This window comes from Hirundo rustica, chromosome 9, assembly GCF_015227805.2.
Source record: "Hirundo rustica isolate bHirRus1 chromosome 9, bHirRus1.pri.v3, whole genome shotgun sequence".
Classification (NCBI taxonomy): Eukaryota; Metazoa; Chordata; class Aves; order Passeriformes; family Hirundinidae; genus Hirundo; species Hirundo rustica.
Genome location: NC_053458.1, coordinates 18,365,067 through 18,392,476, shown reverse-complemented (window position 1 = coordinate 18,392,476; position 27,410 = coordinate 18,365,067). Strand labels below are relative to the sequence as shown.

At 40.6% G+C, this 27,410-nt stretch overlaps 1 protein-coding gene and 1 long non-coding RNA gene across 6 annotated transcripts in view; both read left to right on the top strand.

The window, feature by feature from the left end:
* Positions 1-3,197, top strand: part of LOC120756622 (uncharacterized) — a 40,827-nt gene extending 37,630 nt beyond the window's left edge. The window contains exons 2-3 of the long non-coding RNA XR_005702180.2: positions 251-370; positions 1,002-3,197. This is a non-coding gene — a long non-coding RNA (uncharacterized LOC120756622). The remainder of the gene's footprint in view (positions 1-250; positions 371-1,001) is intronic.
* Positions 3,198-5,445: 2,248 nt separating this feature from the next.
* Positions 5,446-27,410, top strand: part of DPYD (dihydropyrimidine dehydrogenase) — a 350,974-nt gene continuing 329,009 nt past the window's right edge. For 4 of the 5 annotated variants that reach the window (XM_040073306.2, XM_040073312.2, XM_040073315.2 and 1 more), the window contains exon 1: positions 18,196-18,283. In XM_040073306.2, coding sequence (XP_039929240.1) covers positions 18,245-18,283 — 39 coding nt within the window. In that variant the 5' untranslated portion in view covers positions 18,196-18,244. Of the gene's footprint in view, positions 5,550-18,195; positions 18,284-27,410 lie in introns of those variants that run through there. The other variant, XM_040073309.1, reaches the window with a different exon arrangement.

The following is a 27,410-nucleotide window of genomic DNA, read 5'->3' as shown; positions in this document are numbered from 1 at the left end:
CAGGGCGTTTCCCTGGCTGCGGGTAGGAGGCTGGGAGCTGAACTGCTGGGGCTGGCAAATAGGGGCAGAATGGAGAGCAAGGCCAGAATGCCAGGGAGGGCAGGAACCGGTGTGATCTGCTCCTCAGGGTGGCTTTAAGTGTGTTTATAAAGACATCCTGGGTGGTTTAATCTCTTATATAAATATACTTTTAAGGGAGAACCCCAATGGGTGGAATGTTTCAACCTCTCTCAATTTTACTGCCCTACAGCTCAAGTCTCCCGGACTAGTCCTTCCTTCCTTCCTCGCCAAATGACTCATGGGAAGCTGTTGATCTTCAGTCTATGGAGACAATCTAACATCAGCAACACTCTGGGGGTGCTGCTACAAGGTAGGGCCACATCTAACTCCTTTGAACCACCCCATCAGCTCAGGTGTGCTACTGACATGACAAGCTCGGGACTCCCACTGCAGAGACCTACTTGTCTGCTTCCTGGAAACCCTGCAAAGCTGCCCCTGAGACAACTGGGCTTCCATCAGCCAGACACACAAATCACTCACTAAATAGTTTCGGCTGAGTTGTTGGACAAAATCTTCACAGATAGAGCCAAGAGGACAGGCAAGAAATATTTATCTTCTTCATGCCACTGTTTTTTCATTATTTCTTCTTTTCTCCTTTTTGCACTCCAGGCATTTTTTTTTTTTTTTTTTTTTTTTTTTTTTTTTTTTTTTTTTTCATTCGACATAGGCTAATAGGAAGAAATGCTGTGGCTTACCCCAGCCATTTAATTTAAGTAATTTGTTTCAATTCTAGTTATGAGCATTCAAATAGCAAGTGACATTTGTTGATATATGTTACACTTCAGAAACACAAGAAAAAATATCTGACCTATTCTCTGCTAATGCCTAGATGACATTTTTAGGAAGAGGAACCACGCTGGGAAGGGCCTGCGCACGATGGGAGCTGTCAGTGGAGCGCATGGCCACGAATCTTGTTTTGATCTATCCCTGTCATTTTCCAGGTGAGCCTCGGACTCTGCCTACAGTCTGTGCTTCCAAATGATGGCCCCGTGATGGCAGATGGAGGGACATCCCAGGCACTGCACTGGGTGTTTGCTGCTCCCAGAGCTGCCACACGCCCCGGGACCCCCAGCTGCTGGATGCCTGACCCAGCTCGACTGCTGCTGGAGATGTGTCGGGGCTGGCTCAGCCCTGCTTGCTGCTGCCTGCCTGCCTTACTCTTCTGAGTTATGCCCCAGCCCGCTCCTGTCCTGTTGTGCTAGTGCCTCCGGGCTGTATTGAGTTTTCAATTATCACAATATACAGCGCAGATGCTACGCAAAGCAGCCAGTGTGGCTGAGCATGCTGAACTCAGTAAAAACACAGTTAAATAAAAGTACCGCTATAATACCAGGAGGCTGATTGGAACCACAAGGTACCAGTGTCATATCCTGTGGCTTTTATGTTGGTAAATGTAGATTTCAGCCATTGGAGTCTAGCTATCCAACAGATAACAACTAGTGGAAATAGATCCAGGTATCTTCGGTTGTGAGTCACTGAAACACGTTTGCCAATAAATGCAGAACATGGTAAACTGCAGAAGAAAAAACACATTTGAGATACTTACAAATATATCCAGGCATGTACTATGGGGTAGCATCTAACTGTGTGCAACTTGAACACAAAATACATTTATAGGGGTACATCAAGAGAGCTCTGACTTCAGAGAACCAGTGTGTGGTTACTTGTCAGTTCCAAATAAACAGTAAGTGTAGGTCTCAACTTCTTTATTTGTACGTGTAGTAACAAGCTCCCAGATGATAATGATACTGTGATATCTATGTGGGGGTAAAAGACTATGACAAAAGAGGAAAAAATAAGCAATAAATACAATAATGTCAAATTTTCCTGTTATTAACTTCTAGCAAAGCCCAACAGCTGGAATTTTAAAATGTTTTATCTAGACAAATGTAAAGAGAACAACACAGTGTGTTTTTTCCATAGGAGAATGAAATAGGCATGCAAAGAAAATTACTATATTTAGTACTCTCAGGACAGATTCTATTTAAGGACTGTGAAATAATTTGAAAATATTACTGATTTAGTCTCACAGCTAGCTTTCAGGTAGATAATAATCATAATAATTACTATAAATAAATAGTATTATTATCATTCTTGCTCAGAAGAACAGAATATTGATGCATAGAGAATTCTGTATTTGTCCAAGTCTGTGTTTTACTACTGTAACCATCCTTTTCAAGAACTATTTTATATTAGGATTATCCTTTTCCAAATACACTTTGATATACTATTCAGTTTATCAGTTCTAACAACCAACCAGCCAAACTTCCTTGTGAAACAGTGCCAGTGGATATCCCCATTTGCATGTGAATTCTCAAGCAGCAGCAGTCCAGCAGTCCTGCTCCTCAAGGAAAAAAAAAAAAAAAAAAAAAAAGAGAGAGAGAGAGAGAAAAGGAATCATGGAAATCAGTACAAAATCTGTCAAGGCCCCATCTGTGACTGGGTATCAGAATATCACTAAGAAGCTCTGAGGAACAAAGTTCATTCCAAGTCTAACACACAGTGCTTTTTGGTAGAAGAAATTAATTCAGACAGGGAGAAACGAGAGCGCGTACCACAAAAAGCTCTGTTCCTCCACTGAGGCTCGAAGGGAAGCATCACTGTGTGTGGTCTTGGTTTTGGTGCACACAGAAACACAGTGCTTAAACACTGAAACAATCAGTGTGCTCATGTCTCGTGTTGATAGCCAGGTATGCCTGCCGCTCCCCTGAGGAGTGCCGGGGAATGAGGACCTCTGGTCCTGACAAGGTGAGGACAGAGATTACATAGGATTGTAGCAAAAAGCAAGATTTACAGCCAGCTAACTGAAGTAGTATGGAAAAAAAAACCAATTATAGTCTCCACCCTGGCCTTGAAAATCCCTCTACAAACATGTTTATTTCCTTCTGGATGGGTAGATATAAAGGCTGGGGGCACTTACTTGTAGGCTATTTTTATATCTCCTCTTCAGGATCTGAATCTTGCATATTAATGAACTACAGGAAACAGGAAAACCAAACATTAACACCATTCTAATGCAGCATACTATTTTTCCCTTTTTTAAACTGTTAGAGTATGCAAATGTTCGGTTAACTGGTCCTCATGTTTTCTCTTCATTGAATTGCTTTCACTATGGCAAATAAATATTCATAAAGAAATGTGGACAATAAATCATTTCAAATAGTTCAAAGCCATTTTCTTTCTAGACTGCATATATTTTCAGCTGTAACTCGCCGTTAATATTTCATTCAAAAGACAGACTTGTAGAAGGACAATAGAGATAATGTGTCAAGTAGTAATTAAAACAGGGAGTAATGATTAAAACCATTTTGATCTACACAGCGCTCTGCCAGATTCATAATCTCCTGTGTTTGTTAGGATGACTTTCTACTTGCTTTATACAGAAACTCGAAATAAACTTCTGTTTGAAGACACTGAAGAAAACAAAAGATCTCAACCCCAAGCTTGTGGGGTCCAGAACCCTTCCCAGCCCTGGAGCTTAGGTGTACCTTCTGTTCCATCCCAGCAAGATAAACTCAAGCAGGCACTGTCTTTCCTGCTAATGTTGTGACTGCTCTGGGAAGCAGATCCAGATGCAGAGCAGAAGACAAGGCAGGGCCATCCCAGTGTGTACAGGTAAATGTAACCTGTCTCACCAGTTCGATTTAAGCTAAGAGCTTCGAAAGAAATGAAATTTAAAGATCTGGTTAACTTATACATTTAGGGATCTTGGTTCAGATCCAAGTAATAATTATGTTCCTTGTCTCATTGTATGTTTTGGCTGTTAATACATATATTTGGCCCAAACTCATTATCTTTCCTGATATGTTGCTGACTTTAGGCCCTGATTCAACAGAGCACTTACACACAGACTTGAATAAATTGATTTAGGAAAGCATTTCTCTTTGTGTTTAATCTTGGGCAGACATTCAACTTTCAAATCAATGGGACTTATGAACAGCCCTGACCTTTGGGTCTAAATATTTGTCAAATCAGTGCACTGATAGAAATATATTGGAAAAGATACATGACTAATCAGAATTTTAGTCTCTAGTTTCATGGGTAAATACCCATAGATAACACATTCTTCTGCTCAAATAATCCATTTTATAGAATTTATCAGAAAGCTTTAAGTCACATTTTCTGTTTATGCCAAAGATACCAGATGAACAGTGTCATTCCTTGATAATGCATCTGTAATATTCTTCAAATAAATAAATAAAAGACAGGAAAAGTGATGGCACAGAAGGACATTCATAATTATTTACCAATACCTTCTCAATTGCCCAGCATGTGGCAATCCTTAGGAGAGGAGAAAGATGGAAGGTGAGGCAGAGAGGTTCTGATGTCCCACAGACTTGAAGACAGTTGCATATGAAATACCACAGGAAACTCCTCCCTAAAACCAGCATTTATAAAGGCCATTTATATACACATGGAATTTTGAGTGATCACGTATTTTTATTACACAATGGGGCAGCCATGGATGTTTCTGGTACCACCGTGTAGAGGTTATACAAGTGCATCTATAGCCAAATCTATGAGATTAGAAAAAACAGATAGTAAAATAATTATTGTTATATTTCTATGAAATAAAATAATCTTCTTGCTGTTCTTAAAAAACAAACAAACAAACAAACAAACAAACAAACAAAAAAAAACCAAACACTTTTTACACTTTAGTTTTTATTATCATGTTATTAAGAAGGCCAACAGAGGTTCTCAAACGTTTCCAGAGTGGGAACACAGACATAAAAGGGGGAGTGGGATACAACAGGTCCCATCATATCGTGTAATGTGAAGAGTGATGAGTACAAAGATCCTAAGAAGAGGCAGGAAGAATGGATGGGTGCTGCATCTCTGTACAACCATAGAGTAATACTGTGATCCACATGATCCCACTGGGTTTCGTGGGCAGAGTTTGGGAATAATGCACAAAAAGCAGCTGTTCAGCATTCACCTGGCTCACACAATCACATGGAGCCCTCCTGATGCTGCCTACACTCATTTTGGAGGTGGTGAGTCAGGAATATGGAGCTGCTGTATTGTACACTCGCTGCACACAAGCTCTGGAGCGAGGCTCCTTCGGTTAAGGGGCAGACTGTAAGAGGAAAGTCAAGGGTCTTATCCTCCTCTATGACTCTCATATTACTCACCACACCCCCCCCCCAAAAAAAAAAAAAAAAAATCCCCCCAACTTCTATCTCCCTTTTCCATCTACTGTGCCCCAGGGTAGGGGAAGATTACTACAAATACAAAACAGTCATTGCCTCTGATAGGCATTTCCATATTTAGTCTTGAATTGGAGCTAAATTTGCTAATTTAAGTCACCTGCTCTCAATGAAATCAATTAGAGCCTAGCAGGCACAAAAAAGCTTATGAAGCTCAAGGAGAGCAGGAACAGGTCCTTGGTAGATGAAAGACTTTTTCCAATGTAAGAAGAGGATCTCTTTAATCAGTTATTTGGTTTCTGCTGAAATCTTACTGCTTTAGAGAACTTCACTCTAGAGGTATGTGTTGCAATTGATTTAAAGAGTTTGGGGTTTCACTTTTTATCACCTTTCCGGATACCTTTGCTTAGAGTGTAGCAATGATTTTTCTATGCTGCATATAGCACACAGGTCATAGGAAAAAAATATTCCTCTCTCACTTCACTAGTATTTACACTATTATATATTTTGGGGAACTAGAAAAAGTTACCAGCTCTGCTCTATAACTTTATTCTTTTATACCTATTTCTGTTGTCACAGTTTTTCTCCTCTTTAACTGATAACAATTACAATTTGTATCTGAAAGTTGCTCTGATGAATCTTCATTTTGACTTTTTTTTTTTAAATGCTAAACTTCGCATCCTAAGCAGTTTAGCTTTTTTCATTACCATTTTTACTAAAGAAAAAACTAGTTTACTCTTTTTCAAACGTGTAATAATAAGGAATGTGTCAAGGCATGCTAATCATAAGGATGAAAGTCCTACAGATGCTCAAATTCCTATGTTTTTAGCAACAGTTCAGCGTGTATTATTGTAGCTCCCTATGGAGCAAAAGAAGTACATCACAGGTTACACTGTATGAACTTCAGGCCCTCAGGTAGCAGTCGTGCTAATGGGAGATGAAATGTAACACAGATTAGAGTAACTTGATAGGAAAGAAATACTTCTTAATGCTCACCCACAGAAATGGGCAAAGAAAAAACATTTCCCAATATGAGCATATTTCTTTTTGTTCCATGTTTACCTGGAAATCGTGAAACAACCTGAAATAAGCAGGGCACAAAGAACCCATTCATGTCTTGCATTGTGTTTGAATAAATTCAATAGGTTCAAAGCATCTTTATCAGAAGGACGCTTGGTTACAAGTTTTTGACTTTTTTTAAATTATTATTTTTTAATTTATTTTAAATTTTCTAGTCCTCTGGCTTTTTTCCATGCAGGAGAATAATTCTTATAGCAGATGTAGTCCATCCCTTAAGACTCAGGATCAATCCGACAGAAGGTGATTGTTCTCCTTAGTGTCCTAAGATTTACTTTGGTTTAAAAGTCAGCTTTGTGTCCTGCAGACCAATTATTTACTGAAATAAATACTGCAAAAAGCAGCCATACTCTGCTTGAAAATTAACAAAAACTAGCTTGACTTTCTACTCAAAGATAAACAATTTATCATAGAAGAGTGGGAAAACAAAAGGCTCCTGATGCTATGACAGATTTCAAAGCAAAAGTTCCACATGGAACACGGGCAAGTGAGCAAAGAGAATGAAGAACAGGTGGTAGAACTGAGAGAAAGGGAGGGGGTAAAAAGCAGGGGAAAGGTATATTAAAGGCAAAAGCTTAGACTAAAGAAGCACATGCAACCCCAGGGGTGTGCTTGGAGAACTTCAAAAAAGTTATGAATAAAAAACCCTCTAACTCTACTGTGATGTATATATTGATAATAGAAACGGTTTCTGTATTGTAAAAATTTCCAATGCTCATTTACTCAAGTAGGAACTGAGGTGTTAAGTATTAAAATTTGGCTCAAACTGACTCATATTTTGAGTAATTTTCTCTTCCCTTTGTATTTGGTATGGTAGAATAGCAACCATAAATTTAGTTGGCAGCCTCTAGGCTGCTGTGTTGTAGTAAAACAGCCCTAACAGAGTTGAGAATCTGGACCTAGATGTTCCCTTAAGATGGGACGTGAAAGATCTGGTTTACCTTTTAAGTTGGCAATAGTTAATTGAGAAAGACTTTAATCAATACTTCGTGTGATTGAAACCTGATGCAACTAAGTAGCCTGCCTGTGAGAAACTTTCCAATGGGGTTTGCAATCTTCTTATGACTCAATGGTATTTTGATGAATAATACTTCCAGCAGGCTAATTTTCTTGCTAATTATCATCAAACACCTAGACAGACATTCTGCTGTAGTAGATATGCTTTGAAAAAAACTAAATTCCCTTCAATCATGGGCCAAAGGAAATTACAAATTCATATATAAAGTGATATAAAGATTTTTAAATCTTAAAGTAGTGTTTCATTACAATATTTTGGTGCTAAGAGATACAACATCTTATAGCTGATAGATAAAACACCCCCCCCATAATTGATTTTGAAATTAAAAGTCGCAATCCATGGGTAAGAGTCCTAAACTTAATATTAAAAAATAAATTAGGTTGTAGCAATTCTAAACGGCAAACTGTGTTCTCCTCCAACCAAATGTGTTCTGACCAAAGGGATTCTATGTGTTTTAGGTTTTGTTGAGTGCTTTATTTCCACTTTAAAAGAGAAGCTAAACCCTACAATACAGCTTACCAAAATTCATAGATCTATAAAGAACTTTTGGCACGTAAGTCCCAAGTGTATTCTTCCTATTCCAAAACACTCTGAGGTTACACTTAGCCATAAATGTTTCTAGTCTACTTCATTTCATTCCATGTAAGTAGTTTGAGATGGAAGAACAAACTTAAAAGGAAAATTGTTACTGGAAGAAACAGAAGCAGGTATGTCTCCCTCTGCCATAGTCTGCATCCTTCCAAATCCATCCTGCTGATGCCAAGGCTTGTCCCTGACAGGATCACAACTACATCTGCAGTGAGCGGTACTTGCTCAGTGGCACATTACTCAAGTGGTGCAAAATTGGATCTGAGGAAACTTGTGTTACCATGGCTTTACTGGGAGCAGGGGGAAGCTCACCATTAAATGCCTGGTGTGTACTTGCAAAGCACATAGCCCAAACTCAGAGCTGGCAGTTTGAGGATACAATGGGAGAGCAATAAACAGGCATACACCAAACAGATGGGCCAGCCAGGCTGTTACAATGGGGCTCACCTGCAGCTCTGGCTCTGCGTGGGAGCTCCTCAGTCAGGCTGTACTGTCAGGCTGTATTGACTTTGGTATTTACAATACCTTTGCTTGTAGTATTATGATTAATTTCTCCTGTGATTGAGAAAAAAAGATTAAAAAATAAAAAAGGCTTTTGAAATCCTATGTTATTCTGCTCCTTTCAGGCTTATAACAAATATCCACTGACATAGGTTCTCTCTGCAATAAGTGTGAAATGACAAGTATGCATATGTATATGATCTCATTGTCAGTATTTGACAAGCTCAAAAAAATATGCTTTGGCTGTAGAAGCCACTGATGTAGGTGTTATGAGACATATGGGAGGGGTCTTTCAAGTTTTTGGAATGCTTGAAGCAGGGATTTGCTGTGGGCTAAAAGGACTATATCTGTGGCCCAGCCAGGTGGACATCACACTTTCCTAGCTGGCTGTTGTGGCAGTGGTCCACCTAAGCATTCTGCAGGAAGGTAGAATGCAGCATAGCCAAAAGTTGCCATAGCAATAGATTATTGTGCAGTTAGAGTAAAATCTTGGATATGTACGTACTGCAATTAACATGATAATTGGCTCGCATTTTTGGGAAGGAGCTCTACTGGACATAATCTTAAAAAACACAAACAAAACCCTAAAAAACCTAATCAACTGAAAGGAGAAAAAAAGGCAAAAGGACATAGAACCTTTTATTCATTTGTGTAAGAAGTGGGCAGTTCCGCAGCACCATGATTTGTTTATTTTTTCTCTTGTTAAAGGCTAAATTTGCGTGAAGTAAATGACACCCAGCAAAATACAGTACTTCTTTTGTCAGATATATCTTTCATTTTCTGTGAAAATTGTTGTTTTGCAGCATGAGACTTATATGCAATACACAGTAAAGAAACGCAAACACAAATTTGGCATCAGATTAGATAATGTAATCTTGTTTTATTTGGTGGGGGAATATTTTTTAAAATCATGATGTGTGTTCTGTAGCAGTAGTAATTTTCAGTAGAAATAAGGTGCCCTACATTGATGGATAATGTTTGCTGTAAAGGGTTAATTTCCAAAAGGAATCTGGTTTATCTCAGATTTTTTTCAATCAAATTGATTCTGCTTGATTTGATGTAGTGATCTAATATGACCTTGATTAAATTAGAGAGAAAATGATGATGCAGACTGTTTGTCCTATTGACAATAGCTACCTTAGGCTAGGATGGCAGTGAATTAATGTCTTGCCCATATTTTGCAGGGACCTTGGCTAGGAATTAATTTTTTCCATTCACTTTGACCTTGCTAAGAAGGCAATAACTGTTGCTGATTGTAAAGTTAGCCTATTTCACTGGTTCAGAAATAGCTTCAGGAACTTGTTCAAAACAGTCCAAGACAGATGACTGGCTTGCCAACTTGCCATCAGCCTAGTGGTTCAGCAAGGACATAGGGAGGTACCAGAAGTCATTTATATTATTTGAGCATCCGTTCTCCAGTCAATAGCTGAGATTGTGGATAGTCTTTATACATCATCTCACACCAGCAGTTGGGGGCTACAGCTACATCTGAGATTATAAGGGGAAATTTGCTTTCTTCTATGCAGTGTAAAGGTCCTGGGTAAAAATCATCTATATAGAGGTAGGGAAAAATTTTCTTGAACTGTCCCATGGAAAACCTGGTGAAGTTTTCATTTCTTTAGCCCTATCTGATGCAAGTTAGAGAGCAAAGGATGAGCCGGTTAGTGCTTTGGGGGCTTCTATTTAATTTCCATCCCAAGTACCATGTTAGATTACAGCAATTTTTTATTGAATTTAAAGCAATATAGAACCTTTTTTCTTCAGCAATATTTCATTTCTTAACGTAAACAAAGCATTTGTTTTAATTACCTGTCTGTAAGTGTTGACGGCTGTTAAATACTACTATAAAATTCAAGTTATAATTGAGGTTTTTTGCACTGAGCACTGTAAAGACCTGTGTAAGACAATTGCCTCTATTAGAAAATGGTTTTTAATATAGTCTTTTAACTGTGTTTAAATCTCGCAATAGAAGCAATACATTTCACTCTGTGTATGGCCACGACTGCTGAACTTACAGGACAGTGAAAATTAATCTTTTTCATGTAAATGGAACTTTCTAGGAAACAACTTGCAGGCATGTAAAGAGTACATTTAAAAATGTGCAGAATCCTGTTAATGTACAGCACTGGTGGAGGGAAGAAAGGTTTGCTGTTTTAAAGGTGATCCAGCATGTATTGAACTCAACATGGAAGGAGGAAATGTTGATTTTTGTGCGTTACAGTACCTAAATGGGAAGATGTCTAAGAATATAAAACTAATATGTGTTTTAACACAGCTAAACAACTAACGTAACTTGTAAATTGTCATTTCTAAGCAAGAAATTATGTGCTACCTCTGTATTTTTGTTTTACTGTTTCTGCCAAAAGTGAGACTTCTCTGGTAAACCTGCCTACCATGCTGACTTATGATAAGACTAGCATCCAGCTCCTATCATTTGCTATGGTTTGTCTTTTGTAGTGCTCTCATTAGTGCTTTAATAATAGGTTTTGCAATGACTGGCAGATTTTTTGTTTTGGTCACAGTGCATAGTTGGAGGTGTTATAAAGGTAGGAACCTAGCCTGAAACTGCTGCTGTTGGTCAATGGGCATTACCAAATAAGGCTGGTGTCACATGAAAAGTGCGGGGAGATTTACTTGATTCTTAGTATTTAATTTGTCTGTCAGTGCCCCAGGAAACCTGAGGCCCTTGTGCCTGACCAGTGTGTCAGTGGTCCATTTGGGGAATCCTACCCTGAGCAGTCCTGCTGGATTGGAGGGAGGTTCCACTGACTTAGGGAAACAGCAGCAGTGTAAGGGAGACCCCTCAGGTCTTTTCCTTCATTTGAGTATGTGACCTGCTGCCAGCAACTGCCAGTGTTCACAAAGGATTCACACTAACCGTTTACAGAACAAACTATTAATATAAAATTGTCATATGTTAAGGTTAGAAGGGTGTTGGTGATAGTGTCTGACTGCAAAAATATACTTGGAGGAATAAAATGTTCAGAATGCACAGAGCATGATTCTTACCCATTAGGTATTCTGTGGGGAAGAAGACTTTTTCAGCCCATTGACTGATCCCAGCAGTTGTGGTGCAGTCTTCTCTAACTTCTCCACCATTCTCGACTTACTTTTGTACCATTTCTTTGTGCTTAGGTGGAGCTCAAGTGACTGTAGCCATAACATACCTTTGTTACTGATTGGTGTCAAATTCCCTTACTTCCCTTTTAAAGATACAAAGAGAATACAGAGCACATGACCAGTGAGGGATGGTCACACATCAGAGGTGGGGAACTTTGGGCTGGAGGAGTATGCTAATGTTATTATTAGGCTTTAATGATGCAAGTTCGTCTAAGGAGAGGGATTTCACCACAGCTGTTGGCTCAGCAGTGGGACATACTCCAGTATCTCCCCTGGGTGACAGGTGGTATGTGGTGTAGCAGCTGAAAAGCACCATCGAGTTCCCTTCCCTGAAAGGACTTCCACAGAGCCTGGCCACAGCGTCTTGTCTCCGCTTCATCCTCCATTCCATCCCTATTAGCAGGTGATGGGGAATCAACATGGAATAGGTTTCAAGTCATGCTAACCGCTTTCCATCCAGGGAGCAGCAAGTGTGATTTACCCTATATTTTCCCTACTATTATAACTCCTGTTAAGATGCTAATATAAGTCCCCAGTTTCCTCTAACTGGACCCCCACCAGTTTCCTGTCCACAGGGTCCCTAGTAATTTTTCAGAGCTGGGATTTCAGCCGTGAGAGAAAAGGATGTGTTGCAGAAACAAAGGACTAATTGCAATTTTTTTTAAAGGGCATTGAATTACTATCACTTACTGTATTTTTCTTAGAAAAACACAATCTCTTTGTTCCTTTTTGAACTACTAAATTTAGAATGATGCAAACACAGTTGGTTTCAAGGATGTTACCCTGGAGGCAGTTTTCTTTAAAAAAAACAGTAATTAAAAAAGAGAACAGTAGCCATTTTGTTTGTCAAATGTTTGCTTAATGAGGCATTTGGAAAGCTATCAGAGTTGAAATGAGTTATGCTGTGACTATAGAGATCAATAGTTAAAAAACTAGTATTATTTTGTAAATAATTCAAGAGGCTGGTTTGTACCATGTTAGTATCTCTGAAAAGCAACAAAACTACACGATTCCTTAAAATAAATAAATCTGCTGATCTGGGATGAATTCATACCAATAGTTTATCAAATATATTGGTGGTGTCTCTCTATTTTGGAGGCTGATCTCCCTCTCATCTCATTGCATGCTTTCCTTTGGAACTGCAAGCAATGAGATGAATTAACAGAAGTAGTTAATTTTGCACGGTTATAAGCTAAGCAGTAACTCTCCATCTCTAACATTTACCTGAATGAAGAAATGCTTGCTGTTGCCACAAGTTAGGTATGTAGTAAACCCATTCTGTAATAGCTTGGCAGTCTGACCTCTTGGAGACTCCAGTGCCTTCTCTGTCCAGGGGAGGGAGGACTGGAAGGCCAGTTTACACTGTATCCAGCCAGTTGACATTTACAGGACTCTTGTCTGAGCCTGGTATAATTTTTCCTACTCCATTGCTGCACAATGGAACGGCTCCAAACCAGGTCTCACTCTAAGGGCAGACCTCACCCTTGTCTGAAACTTGCTGCCACAGAGAATGTAGAAGGTGCAAATAATACCTTGTATTGGGCCTCAATGCAAATGGTCTGCTCCTTCAAAACATAACTTAATTCTCTCTATCCTTGTCCTATAGATGAATATGTCTGGGAGGCAGCACCCTCTGCTCCTAACACCTGGAGCTGAAAGATGAATATGACACCCCTTCCACCACAACAACTATGAGATGTCTCAGAGGCAACTATGGGATTTCAAAATTTCAACTGTTATAATGGATTTGGGGTGTTTTTTTTCCAGAAATGCTAATTTTGTTGGATATAACTGAGTGGCTGCTCAGAATCTCTAAAATTAAGTCCAGCTTACTCTTCCTATAAAGTACTTACAGCTTTCTCTACCTTGTGCTTAGCGGTCCAAAATCTCATCTTAATTTGAGCTCTATGACTGTTTGTATCCAATCATGCTAAATGTATTTTTAGCTTATAAACACTCAGATTTCTTGACTATTCACTTAGCTAAGGTCCAGCAATATGCAAAGCATATTAAGACCCTGAAAATAAATTGGGGCACATAACAGAGAAAAGATTCTCAGAGCAGTACAAACTCAGCACATCAATTTAGCAATTCTCAGGCTTAGTAATAAATACACAATTTGTCTACAGATGTCATCACTGGAGACTGGAGAGGGGAAAATGGCCTGATTTTTTTCCATCCCCTAAAATATCCTAATGAAACATTTGGTTGAATTTAAATAGGAAAAAATATGTCATGCCAGGAACAAGCTTTTTAGTATTTCTTTGAATTGCATGATACTAGTTATCATAAGATGTTTGTGGTGTGAAAATATGTGGGTTCGTTTTTCTTAATTTTTTTCCCCTCCAAGATGATCATGTTTAAACTTGTGGTCCTTGCTACATCTTAAAAATTAATAAGCACTTTAGGAGACAAGCTTTTGTTTACACTGATACAGATGGCTGGAATAAATTAGTGGACTCACTAAAGAACAGCTCATTTGTAGTTTTAAATGCATTTGGGCCCACATGGTGGCCATTTTGTTACTTATTTATTTGTGCTTTACAGTTCCATGCCCAAAGGCTGTGCCTGACTAATGGTCAGAGCTTCCTCCTAAAAGCATTTATAATTGTGTTTGTCATACCTAAAGAGCATTGGTACTCCTGCATTGTGCCATACCCTGGGTGATCCTGTTTAGCTGCCCTCTCTGAGGAGCACTGAGCACTGAAGAGTAAATCCTGTTGCAAACAAGCAGATGATTAGAAAGGCAGTGCACGTCTTCACCACTGTGAATGTTTTAACCTGAGCATTTTCCCTAAACTGGTGAAGAAACGCACAAAGTTATAATTACATACTGTAACATTAGTGCTGCTATTTGGGAGAGGTAGTCAGAGCAAGCTCCCCTAAATTAGGTCTTGGATTCAAGTCCTTCTGCATTGGATTAGGATAGGTGAGGACAAACGGGGGAATAGTTACTTCATGGCTCTTCACTTCTGCACCTTTCAGAAACGGCAGTAAAATCTCTCCCTTTCATACTTCAACCTTTTCATGTATATACACTTGTTTCCTCCTGACACCAGTACACTGAAGACGTGCAACACAAATCTCATGTTGATGAACCTGGCACTGGACTCAGCAGTACTTTCAGTTTTAACAGTGATTTACCTTGTCCTGTAAAAGTCATCAACTCTGCTGCTATGACTTCTAGTGTAAAGGAAAAAAAAAAAAAAAAATCTGAGAAGCTGTTGTGAGCCTTCAGAAGCAGCTTGTACGCTTCATGGCATTTACTGGATGTATCACTTTTACTTTGAATTTTGTTGAGCCAAATTAAGAGGGCAGAATAACCGAAATACAAATCTTTGCACTGTCATAAGTAGTAAGAAGGCAAAAGAGCAACTTAGGTTCACTTCAGGCTTTCCCAAATCCTATGAATTTGACAGGTGAACTTGCTTAAGTGTAATGAGCGATCTGGATAGCTAAATCAGGTATTCAGATTTTGGGACATGCTAGCTGTGAGACTGTAACCATCATTCTCATATGCAATGAGTGAGGAACCTGATCCTGGAATAAAAATAGCATGGGATTGAAGAGTGCCCACTGAGTTCAAGGTACAACTACACAGCAAATTAAAGTCTGGAATGTCTTTCTCTCTAGCACTTGAACTGATGTGAATCAGGGGCAGTTTTGATGAAAAATTGGGGAGCTGCTTGTACCACATATCAGTACATGGAGACCTCTAGGCTCCCTAATACATCACTGCCAGAATTTGAATGCTGAGCTTTCAGAGTTTACAGTTTACCCTTTAAACTAGGCGATTAACTACTGCAATGGCTGGAGGAGAAATCCTTTGTTTTAGATTGCAGGTTGTGTTCCTGGAACCGTTTGAAATTGAAGGACATGGCTTTTCTCACCGTCTGTTGCCCTGCCCTCCTTTGCCCTCCCAGTGAGGAAACCATTCCCAGCACAAGGCTCTAGCTGCTCTGGTAGCAGTGAGTGCCTGGAGCTTTTCTGAGAAAGTTCACATGCAATTATTTCTTTGGCATGTGAGCAAATTTTACCTGAAGAGCACCAGGAACAAAAGGTTAATGGCGATTTTTTCAAAAGCCTATAACTCAACCAAGCCTCAACAGCATTTCATGTCAGAAGTGAAAGTTAAGTCTTTAGCATCCCTACTCTGTTTCTGCTGCTTTAAAAATCCCGCTGGCAGGGGAAAAAAATTAAAATCAGAGGCTTAACACTTAATAAAAAGGCCAAACTATATCTGGGCTGCGTAACACCACTTATTAAAATTTCTTATAACTTCTGCTTTAGAAAAGAGTAAACATTTGTATTCTGATGCATGTTTTGCATGTCCTCCCCTTTTTGTCCATTTCTTTCCTGGAACAAAGTTCAGCTATAAACATGCTCAGTGCTGATAAAAGCACTACTTGCCACAGCTGAGAATCCGGGGTTCAGATGGGTGATCCATGGAAGGCCAGCTCTCCCAAACTGCTGGGGAAAGCTGGCAAACAGCAGCAGGCTGATACAGACTGGCTGACTGCCATGCTTTTAAGACAGTAAGTTGATTCTAAGAAACATGGGAAGGGAAATAAGAGGAGCTGTGAGTTAAAGGAGAGTGTGGTTAGGTCTCAGAATCCCTTTCTCTGACCTCTGTCTGTATTGACAGAGTAAGTTTTGCTTCATTTGCAGGAAAAATTTCTACTTCCATGAAATCTAAATGGTGTTATTGTTTATTGGTTTCACTGGTCAAAAATCCTACACGTATCAGGTTCATTTGAGTTGCTAGATTACATGGGAGGAAACAAGAATTTACAACTTGCAGAACAAGAGAGATGTGTGTAATGGTGAGTGCAGTGCCTGCTGCTAATCTCTTCCATGAAAATGCTCCTTTAGAACAAATGCAGGCAAACTCTATTAAATGGTTGGTCATAAAGCAGTTTATTATTTCATGTACATGGAAATATTTGCTGTGAAAATGACTTGCACCTAATGTACTTGCACAGTAACTATAGCGCTGTAGGTCAGGAGCAAACACAACTAGAAAACTCCCCAGACCACTGAGCTGTTCAGCAATGTCAGTATTAGTGAAGTGAAATGAACCAAACAGTCTTGGATTTGTTAGAGATAAGTACTAGCAATGAAGGAGATCCTGCTTCTGATTTTCCTGCCAACACTTCAGCTGCTTTACATGGGTGATTGTAATCAGTAAGAATTGTTATGCAATAGTGCTGAAGCAGAGACTTGAGAAAATATAGCTCTCACTTGAGACACAAAAGACCACAACCTTATTTTTTCACATCTTACAAGAGAAACCCTCCCCCCAAAAAACAAAAAAAAACCCAACAAAAAACAAACAAACACCCCCCCCACACGCAAAACAAAAACAAACAAACAAAAACAAAAACCCCACCAAACCCAAACAACCAAAAAACCCACCCTCCACTGGGCATTTCTAAAGTGCCCATTTACAGAGATGAAAAGAAATAAAATAATTACAAGGTAAAGAAAATTTTCCATGCTATTCTGAGAGGCATTATCTCTGGAGATGTGAAAGGAAAAGGCAAACCTATTCCCTACTGCATCCAAAGGGTTGCCAGTGCCCAGAAGCTACTTATGGTTTTCCAGGGTTTTTGTGAAGTAAATAGGACTGAGAAGTATTTTTTTTTTTTTTTTTTTTTTTAATGCAATACTAAAGAGGGGAGAAAGAAAGCTAACTGGATAAAACGAGTGCTGTAAAGAGAATGAAAGGCAGATCTGGGTGTGTTTTAAGAAGGGGAGGAAGAACCCAAGAAGTTGCTTGACATGCACACTGGAAAAAAAAAATAGTTTTATACTCCTCTATCCTCGTGAAATAGGGATAAAAGCGCTCTTATTTTGAGGAGTCATAGATGTGGCTACATAAAACTGCACTGTAGAAACACGTTACAGTGTTTGGTTGCCTGGTTGGTTTAGGTGTTGTTGCTGCTTCCAGAAATGGAGAATACTTGCCTTCTTTTTCGGCCTGTAGCAGTGGGAATGTTTGCTTCCGCGATACCGTAAATATCGTGTTTCTGGTGTTAAACAATCGCAACGCCTGGCAGGCAGTGACCCGGCCTTCGCGCACCACTCCCACCTGCTGGATGGCCTCCGCGCGGGGTGTCTCCGAGGCGGGTGGGACGGCTCGCCGTCCCTGTGGGGAGCAGGGTGAAGGTTCAGGGACAGCTCGGGCCGCTGCCGCAGACAGAGTGCAGCCCTGGGCAGGGTCCGCCCCTCTGCTGGGCAGGAGAGTGACCCCAAGCGCAGCAGGGCTGGCTGCAGCCGCGGCGTGCAGGCTGCTCCTGGGGGGTTGTCATGAGTGGAGGAACACAGCCGGGGTGACTGTGTTTGGCCCTCCCTGCGCAGTTTCTCGGGCACCACCAGGGCATGAGAGGAGGAACGGGGGCGCGGGAGGCCGGGCGCGCACGTGGGGCGAGGCACAGGGACCGTTCCCGGCGGGGCGGTGTGTGGGGAGCCCCCGAGCAGCGCTGCTGCCGAGCCGCGTCCTCGCCGCTCGGTGCCCGCCGCAGGCCCGGGGAGCGGGGCCAGGAGCGCCGCGGCCGCGCGGGGCCCCGGCCCCGGCACGGCCCTGCCCGGCGGGGCGGCCCCGGCCCGGCGCGGGGGGCGCCCGCCCACCTGGGCGTTGCTGCCCGGGCTGCCGGCTCCGCCTCTTCCCGCTCTCCGCTCCCTTCCACTCCGGGACTGCGGGGAGCCGGGGGAAGGAGGTGCGGAGACCATGGCTCGTGTGCTGAGCCGGGACCCTGTGGACATTGAGGTACCCACTCGCCCTGCCGGGACGTGCTGCTGTCGCTAGCGGGGAGGGGGCCGTGTCCGGCGGCGCCGGCGCCCGGTAAAGTTTGGCGGCGTTAGGAAGTGGCTCGCCGCTGCCCGCCCGCGGTGCCAGGAGCCTCGTCCCGCCGCCCCGTGCCGTGCTGTGCCGACCGGCCGCGGGCAGCCCCGGCACCGGCCCCATGGGCTGTCCTGCCGCCCGAGCAGCTGCAGCCCTTGCGGGCAGCGGCTGTCGGGGCAGCGCCGGACGCGCCGCTCCAGCCGTGCCCCTGCCCCCGTCCTCGCCGCGGTGAGCGCGGCCGGCGCCCGGCCGAGGGGCGTGAGGGGGTGGCGCCCGGCGCCTCCCCTCGCCTCCTCCTGTCACTCCCCGGCGAACTCGAGGGCAGGGTGTGACCGAGCCCCGTGTCCCCGGTGAGGTCGGACTCCCGGCTTTGGCAGCGTTCCTGAGGGGCAGGGCTGCTCGGGGTTCTTGACCCGATGAGCCCTGGACGGTCTCAAGGTGCGCGGCCGATGGCCTCGGGCTCAGCGTCCCGTCGCTGCCTGTGGGGCAGCGGAGCTGTGCGGGACCCAGCTCATCGCTGTCCCGCCGCGGGTTAAGCTGCGCTCACGGACTGCACCCGGTCTCCTCGAACCAAAAGTTGCATGGAAGGTTGAGCAGGAGGGCGGGAGTAGTACCCTTGCTGCAAGTGGCTTTCTCACCTGTGGCACTTAAGGTTTTTGCATGACATTCCTTGCTGCAGCTCGTACTGGGTGCTGTATGTGGGGTCCAGAACTGGCCTCGGGAAGGCGGAGCTGAGGTGAATTTTGACCCAGGCTGGTGCAGTGGCACACGTGCTGAGCTCCTGCTGGTGTTAGACAGGTTGCAAGGTATCATTTTCCCACCTTTCCAGGATCTCACATTTGTCTGTAAACTTCAGCTCTTTATGAAGAGTCCAGTAAAACAAAAGCAATGATAAATGAACTTGTGGTTGATAGTTTCGTTCAAGCCTGACACAACTTTTTCTTTTGGTATACCTTAAAGTGTAAAATACTAAGTTTATGTTGGGCTATTGCAACTCATTGAGGCCCAAACGTGATACGCAAATATGCACAGCAAAAACTTGAACACATCTCTAGGTCGGTTGTGACTGAATTTTGTCATTAGATCTCGTACTGAGTTTTTGTGTCCGGTCCATTTCCTAGCTGAGCTGCTGTTCAAACCATGACTAATGTCCAGAAATGGTCTTACAGATACTCTGATAAAACTGAAGCATGGAATAGATGGGAAGAATGAACTATCACAGAAGGCTTCCTGGCAATTAGGGAGGCATTGTGGTATGAAATCGGCACTGTCTGTCTTTTACCAGCTCAGTGTTTTCAGATTTGGATCTGGATTTTTCTTCAAGTGTTAAAGTTCATTTTTCTATGACAAAGGTTTCATTTTAGTTTTTCAGGTTTTTGAGTACTTTAATGCAAAATATTTCTTGTATTGCATTGTTTTGCATTTTTAGATACTTAGGACTCAGACTCGAACAATGTTATGGTAGGATCCTGTGTTGGCAATAGTATGCAGTGCTACGTGGTTTAGGAGATGAGTTGATTGATTTTAAAAAGGCTAATGTTTGCTTTATTCTGAGGCTTCAGCTAGAAACTTTGGTCAGTATCTTCCTGTATTTTTGTTTTCAGCAGTCATTTAAACTAGCAAGGAAATCAATACAGTCTCCTTCTAACCAAATGTACTGTCCTTCCTCCATCTGTTCGAATAAACTTAGTCATTGTATGGTTTGTGTCCCAGATGAATATATCAATAATTATTTATAATCTAATTGCAGCGTTGCAGCCCTCTGTGGTTTTGATTGGTTGGCTTGATTTTTTTTCCCCCTGCATAGGACTTTATATTTTGGGGGGAGGAAGTACTGCATTTTCAAGAAAAAAGTATTTTATCTTTGTCTTTGATTTAGGTACAGTGCCTGTTAGCTAATTCTATCATTGTAGATGAATATTCTCAGTAATTTGTTTGTTGAGTGGAGGAGTCTATCAACATGGGCACTGGCAGTACAGCTTGAATGTTTTGGTCACTTTCTTGAATGTTTTGGTCACAGTATAAAAACGGAACTGCTGATTTAATGAAACATATCTCAGTGGTTAGTATCTCAAATTTGAATTCATATAATAAAATTTTAAAAATTATCTCTGAAGTCCTGGTGCTACTTTACAATGTATTTAAGTAGTTAAGACTGGATAAAAATATGTGTCACTGGTTAAAGTAGAGCCAAGAATCTGTTCTAGAAGTAGCTAAAATCACTGATGGTTCTCCAAGTTATTTCACAAAAGAAAAATTCCGGGAAACTGTCCCTGAGGAATCTTGTCCCCCTTGCATGGCCTAGCCAGCAGCTTCAGCCTCTGGACCTAACTAAAGAAGATGAGTAAATTACATAGATAGTTGTTTTCCTAAAATCTGCTTTCCAAATTGTAGAAGACTAGGCGTGTTGTGATTTAAATATATGCTTTTCTCAATTTTATTTTTTTAACACCAAAACAAAAATAATACCCAAAATACCAAAACAACAACTCTCTCCTCCAACTACTGGCAACTCTACAAAGCCCAAACTCTGCCTTTTTTTGAATAAAGTCAACTATCAAAGTGTTCTGCTAATATTCCTTGGACACTGATACTCTAAAGCAAAAGCAAAGGAAGCTTATTTAAAAATAGCTACATGCGAAAGTACCTACCTTGGATTTATGGTATAAGGACTTGCCTTGGATTTTCATTTGGCATCTCTAAATCTTTACAAGAAATTTTGAAATCTACACTATGAGGGCAGCATTCCCTTTCTAACTTCTAATGTGAAACCGTTAAATGTGCATTAAAGCTCCAGAGAATGTTTACAGACTTCATGTAAACTTCCCAGTGATACTCTGGGAAAGAAAATCTTCCATTCTTTTGCCTTCTCTTTTGTTTCATCTGATTCCTTACCATTATTGTGTGTAAACCATGTAGAATTACATCTATTGCAGTCTTCAGGATTCTTTGAAGAATTAAAGTTGTCAAGTCAAGTACTTAGAAATGAATGAATTGCAAAATGTTTGAGCGTCGAATAGAATCTTGAATGCCATTGTTTAGCATTGTTCTCTGCCGTGCTGTGATTTCCTGACTGCATTCCTGACTGTTGCTCTGCAGTCTTTTCACTCGGTGATGTTTGGGTAGTGGATACTTTCCCGCTCGCTGCCACCCAGACTACATCTGGGGAGAAGTGTAGGTCTCCCACCCTTCCTTGATAAAGGCTTCTTTGCAGCAGAGTGGAGACGCTTTGCCACACTGTTGTCACAAACCTGGAACATTCACAATGCATTCGGGGAATTGTCTGAGAATTATCAGGGTAAATTTGTGTCACTTTCACTTATAATGCAATGAACTACTGTCACTATAACTATGCTTTCTCTTCATTTACTTTCAGAAAGTGTAAATGGCTCTTAAATCACATATTTTTATTTAAAAAGTGATATAATTCATCCACGTATTTCTTTGATGTTACTTCAGGGTTCAGAGGAGTGTTTCTTAAGGGCCAGACTGCACCCTTTGGGTGCTGACCTTAGTGAGAACTCCAGGAGTTCTTCAATGCTCAGCAGGCAGCGTGATTGTTGATTCTGAGTTCCTTCAGCAGCAAGTTCTACCCTGCTGTCTGAAGACCCTAATGAATGTGGGATGAGGTTATGGGCTGCTTGAGCGGCTTGCTGATGGTACAGACAGCTCACCTGCACTCAAGGACTGCAGCTGGTTCCTGAGTCAGCCAGGGGAACAGAGTCGCTTGTGCCATGCTTCCTGCTGCATGGAAGCAGGGCAGGGACTGAAAAATAGAGAATACTGTGAAAACCAGGAAACCTCCAGCAAGATAGCAGGGAACTCTACAAATCAGCATGGCTCACAAAGTTGTTAGGCAAAGGTTACATGAATAAATGACTGAAGCTGGCTTTCTTTGATCTAGGCTAAACTTTTATTTTTAAAAGCGCCAGTTATTACAGTATCTCTCTCTGTTGTAGATACCTGTTAATTTTTTGAAGTTCCATAATGAAGCTTTAATATGTAGGATGTTTTTATGCTACTGCTTTATAGCTTGTTGTGATGATCAGATGGCTGTTCCAGTTTGATGGCTGTGTCTTCCCTGGGTCACTTGACAAGCAGTCAGTGAGAAAACAAAACTTCCTATTTAGCTCTTTTTGCTTAATGAATTTCTCAAGTCTTTTCATTGTTTTAGTGGTTTTATTGTAATAAACTCTTAGTTGAGTGGAACAGCAATTATAGCATGATTGCTTAGACCTTGTGGAAGATTATAGACTACAATTTTCATGTCTGTCTTGGAGAATTCAACAATGATTTACTCCTCGGGTTAAAATTTGATCTGGCAAGTAGGAAGGAAAGTCTTCTACATGAAACATTTTATCTTTTCACATTTTATATGCAAATCCTGTTGATGCTCAAGAAATTATGTATGGTCTTGCATCTACTGCGGATAGTCTGCCAGATTGTAGCAGTCAAGCCCTCCAAAATAATTATGTTGTGAAAAATAATCGATTTGTGCTTTTAATTTTTCTTCAAACTTTGAGTTTTAATGTTACTTATGAGTTAAACTCCCATCCTTAGAATTTTGCTCTATTTGTAAGGTCTTTCACCTAAGAACCTACCCTTCTCATGGCTGAGACTTACAAGTAGTCATTGCAGTTGACAACTCTGAAAACAAGAAGGAACTGAAGTGCATTTCCTTCTACTTACAGAAGTGAATTTCATCATGATTATAGGTTGTAGACTGAACTGGAATTTTACTCATTCTGCTGCGTAGTGCCACATCTTTTAAGAAAGTATAACTACATGCTGATATAGGAAGCTGCTACCCACGAGGCAGGATTTTGCCGATCAGCTGTGACTGGAGTGCAGCACTGCAGGGCAGGTATTTGAGATGCATTTCAAGGGGTGCAGTTTTAGCAGCAGGGCAGGACTTGCCCAGTTTTCAGTGCAGCCCAGAGGGATGTGGCTGTGTCTGATGGACTGGGATTTGCTTGGACCCAAGATTGCTTAGTGCTCTCCATCCTTCTGGCCAGTGTACATGCGTGGTGCGGTTTTTGCTACCCAAAGACACAAGCTGCTGCTTTTCAAATTAACACTTTGAAAAATTCTACTGTCCATCCTCTCCTATACCATTTTACCAGTGTCAGTAAAATGACCCAGGGAACACAAAAGTAACTTGCACAGGGTTGGGAGCACACTTCTAGTCAAAATGTTGAGAAAAGCTGAAATTCCTAGTGGCTGCAGACAAGCTGGATTGAATATGTCCTGTTTGTTCTGGCTATGCTAACCCTTTGACAGTACTGAGTTCAAATCAAAAACTGCTTTCTCTCCCTCCCTGGTTGCCTGGCAACCTCCCTCCTCTTATTAGCATATGATTTCTATTCCTTTTTTTATTTCATCAGTACAGTGTTACACACTCTGCTCCCTGCCCTGTGCTGTCGCCTTTGAGAAGAGCAGGATTTGTGCCTTTATATGAGACTTCAGCAAGTATGTGATTTGGCAAAGAAATCAAACATTTGGGATTAGGAACCTTTGGCCATAAATGCCTTATCAGAAGCACAGAGGGTGGTGTTTGTGTGGGCATGTTTTTCAAAGTCTTTTCATTTTCATTTGCTGTCATTTTTATACTAAAGGCAGAATTCTTGCAAATCAGCACAGCATAAATCTCTGGCATCTCTACATGTGCAGAGCATCAGTTTGTGAAATGTGCCAACAGAGATTGGCTACACAGATCTTGGGGGGGCATTTTGTCCTCTTGGTCTTTGTGCAGTCCCATAATGCAATCTGCAATGCCATGATTCAAAATACAAATTTTAAAAAAAGTCATGTATATCCAGGTCAAATTGTGATTGGGGAAGAAAGCAGCTAAAGAAATAAGTGGGAGAATTGAACTTAATTCTCCTCTTTTCTTCTCATAATAATGCTTTTTAGAAAGAAGAACATTTTGCTTTTCAATTGGCCAGCTGTATTTCTTTATAAAATAACAGGTGATTCAGAATGGGTCTATAGTTTAAACTTTAAATTGCTTTTTTTTCTGTTCATAAACTCTTACAACTATAATAAATACCCCAGTATTTTTTTTGCTATTGCATGTGGCAAAGAACGTAAGATTCAAGTAGGAGTTGAAAAAAACAACAGTGACAACAAAAATTAGAAGACACAGTGAGGGGGAAATGACAAAGCATGTAAGCTTGAGGAGTGTTTATATTAAGATATGTAAAGGAGTGTTTTTCTTAATATTATCCAAATCATAAATCACAAATTAAATAATCTACTTTTTCAACATCCTTGTTCTCGTATGCTGTGGTCTGAGTTCTTACCATGGTCATAGGTTCCTCCCTAAGCCAATGTGGAATTTTAAGTGGTTTTAGGTCTTGCAGAGACTTCACCATTTGAATTAAGAATAGGCTCACCTATAAAAGTATTTTGTTTTTAATAATGCTTCCAATATTTAAGATATGGTTTCAGAAAGCATTCTGAGTTTAATAAATATTGATGTATGTTATGTTGGTATTTAATTTGTAGATTTAAAGTGATAAACACAATGAAGTCCTTGAAATGCCAAACCTTTCATCTCTGCTCAAGCCAAGGTTCAATTTTATTTTCAGTATGACATTTGCTGCCTGAAGTGTTACAAGTGACTTGACCTTAAAATTACGTTTATTTTAGTTCATTGAAATGGTTGGCCTTTCCAGTTCAACTTGACATCAACAGTGCAAATGGGAGAAGGCAGACATGCTTGCCTGTGACTCTATTTGAAAGCAAATTAAAAAGGTATCTAGGTGATGAATCTAAATATTTCCATTTAGATGGGATGCTAGTCATCAGTTAAAGGCAATCATGGTGCATTCTGACATTTTAATTTCAAGTTCAAAAACAATTATATATGTAATTAAGGAGCAAAATGTCCAGGCAGCCAACCTGTCTGATTTACAAGTCTTGTTGGGGTGTGTGTGGTTTTTTTTTTTTTTTTTTAAATAGAAGTACCTGTGCACAGCACTTTAAGGCTGTGGAAGGTGGAAAAATTCAAAGTCTGATGTTAGTTAATGTGTACTTCCTAAGGACACTCTTCTTTCAGGTATTAGTCGCACACTTAATGGCATTAGGTTTATATTTATCGTGGCGATTAGACCCTGTGCCATTTGCAGAGAGGTTGTTGTGGTACCTAGTTTATTTGTTAATATATTGCTGCATGTTTGCCATGGTTTTTGGTGTGATTTTGTTAACTGTGTTCTGAGAGGCCTTATTTAACTTGGAACATCCATTGGAATGAACTGTCCTGGCTGTGTTTTTCTCAGTCAACAAAGTATTTGGCCAATGTGGGGAGAATGAAGCAGGGTGCTGTGTAGAAGATGTATGTCTCCTTAGATAGGGATGTTTTGTTGTGCTGTGCACTCTGGGCAGGGCTATCTGCCCAGCCTTGAGAGAGGTCCTTGTGCTGCCCAGTTGCATCTCTGTCAGTCGCTTAAGGAATGAGAATATTGTGCTCTGAAGGAGAGCCTTTTGCACTCTTGTGATGAAAGATCAGAAGGCAGGTGGAGCTTCCGAGAGAGGAAAAAAGTGCTAATAAATATGTGGAGGGATCTACGGGGTAGGAGAAATAAAATACACACTGAAAGCAAGCGATTGCTGAGTTTGATAATCACAGCATTTTCCTGTCCAGCTGTTGTGCTGCTTGCATCTATACTAGCATCTTGCTCATTATAAAATGCTTAGGTTTTCACTGATTGTGAAGGGTGTTCTATGAAACCCAACTCTATTCTGCTCTTAACAATAAATTGGCTACCCTTACATCCAGGCATGTCTAGCATCCATGCAAAATTCCAGAATTCATTTGTGAAGGTAAGTAGAAGTGTTAGAATAAGTTATTAAAAATGTAGACCCATAATGGGAGTAAAGAAGATTGGAAGTATAAAGAGAGGTTTTACACCTGGAAGTTATTATAGTTATTTAGATTGAGCGAGAATAATAACCAATTGTTTTCTAAGATGTATGACACATTTATGAAAAACCTTGAAGGATAAATGGATCTTTTTAGTATGCTACTTCCACAAAGGACTCTATGAATAAAATAATAGTGAGAGAACTCTCAGTGGATGCTGAATACTGCTAATTGATGAAATTATTACTTATTACAGTGCAACTGAACTCTGCTTAGAAACACTATTTTCAGTATGATTTTTTGAAAATGACAGCTGAAATGTAAGAGGCTTTGTATTGAAAGTGAATAGTGATAATTTCTTGATATCTTTGAAATGAAGGATATTTCAATGACAGTTAAAACTGAAAAAAAAGTGTTTTTTCTTAAGTGTATAGATCACGGACTGTGACTATGAAAATAAAATGAACTTTTCTGAAATCAATAAAGTAGACTTAATGTGGATTTATGAGGCATTTTAAAAATAACTTCAAGTATTCTATTTATAATAAAGCAGTCAATTATTTGTGTCAGCAGTTTCATATTATGTCACATTTTAAGGTTAAAAATTAGGTTTGTGAGATCGAGTGTAGCCATCATATTAAGGAAAACTCTTAATTCTAAATTAAATCAGTATTGAAGAATACTGCTGAGTTACTGCTCAGGGCAGAAATGGGAAGGACTACCAGATTTTCCTTGGTTTTCTATTGATGAAATTAGAGCCTGCTGTCCTTGGTGTGTCTAGTTAGGTCTGTATACTAACTCTCATGGATTGTTATCAGTAATTGGTGTGAGCATCTGTGCTCAAAAGATCACGTGTAGTGTAACATTTCGGAATATAATTACAGATGGATGCGAGATCTAATTTTAGCCTTAACAAATCTGTTCATCAGTGCTAAGATGAACCTCTCTGTTAATTTCAACAGACTTAAGAATCAGAGGGACAAAGTAGCCTTGTGCAGATTCATGTACATGCTTGCATGTGGATATGTGTGTATGCTACAGGAACATAAGATAGGAGATTAGAAGTGGTTCCCAGATCTATTCTGCTTCCATTTTAAAGTTGTGTTTGTTTTGCCCTTTTTTCACTTCCAATTGAGAATGCAAAATTTGAAAGATTTTAGTAAGCATGAACATAGCTTTTCAAAACAG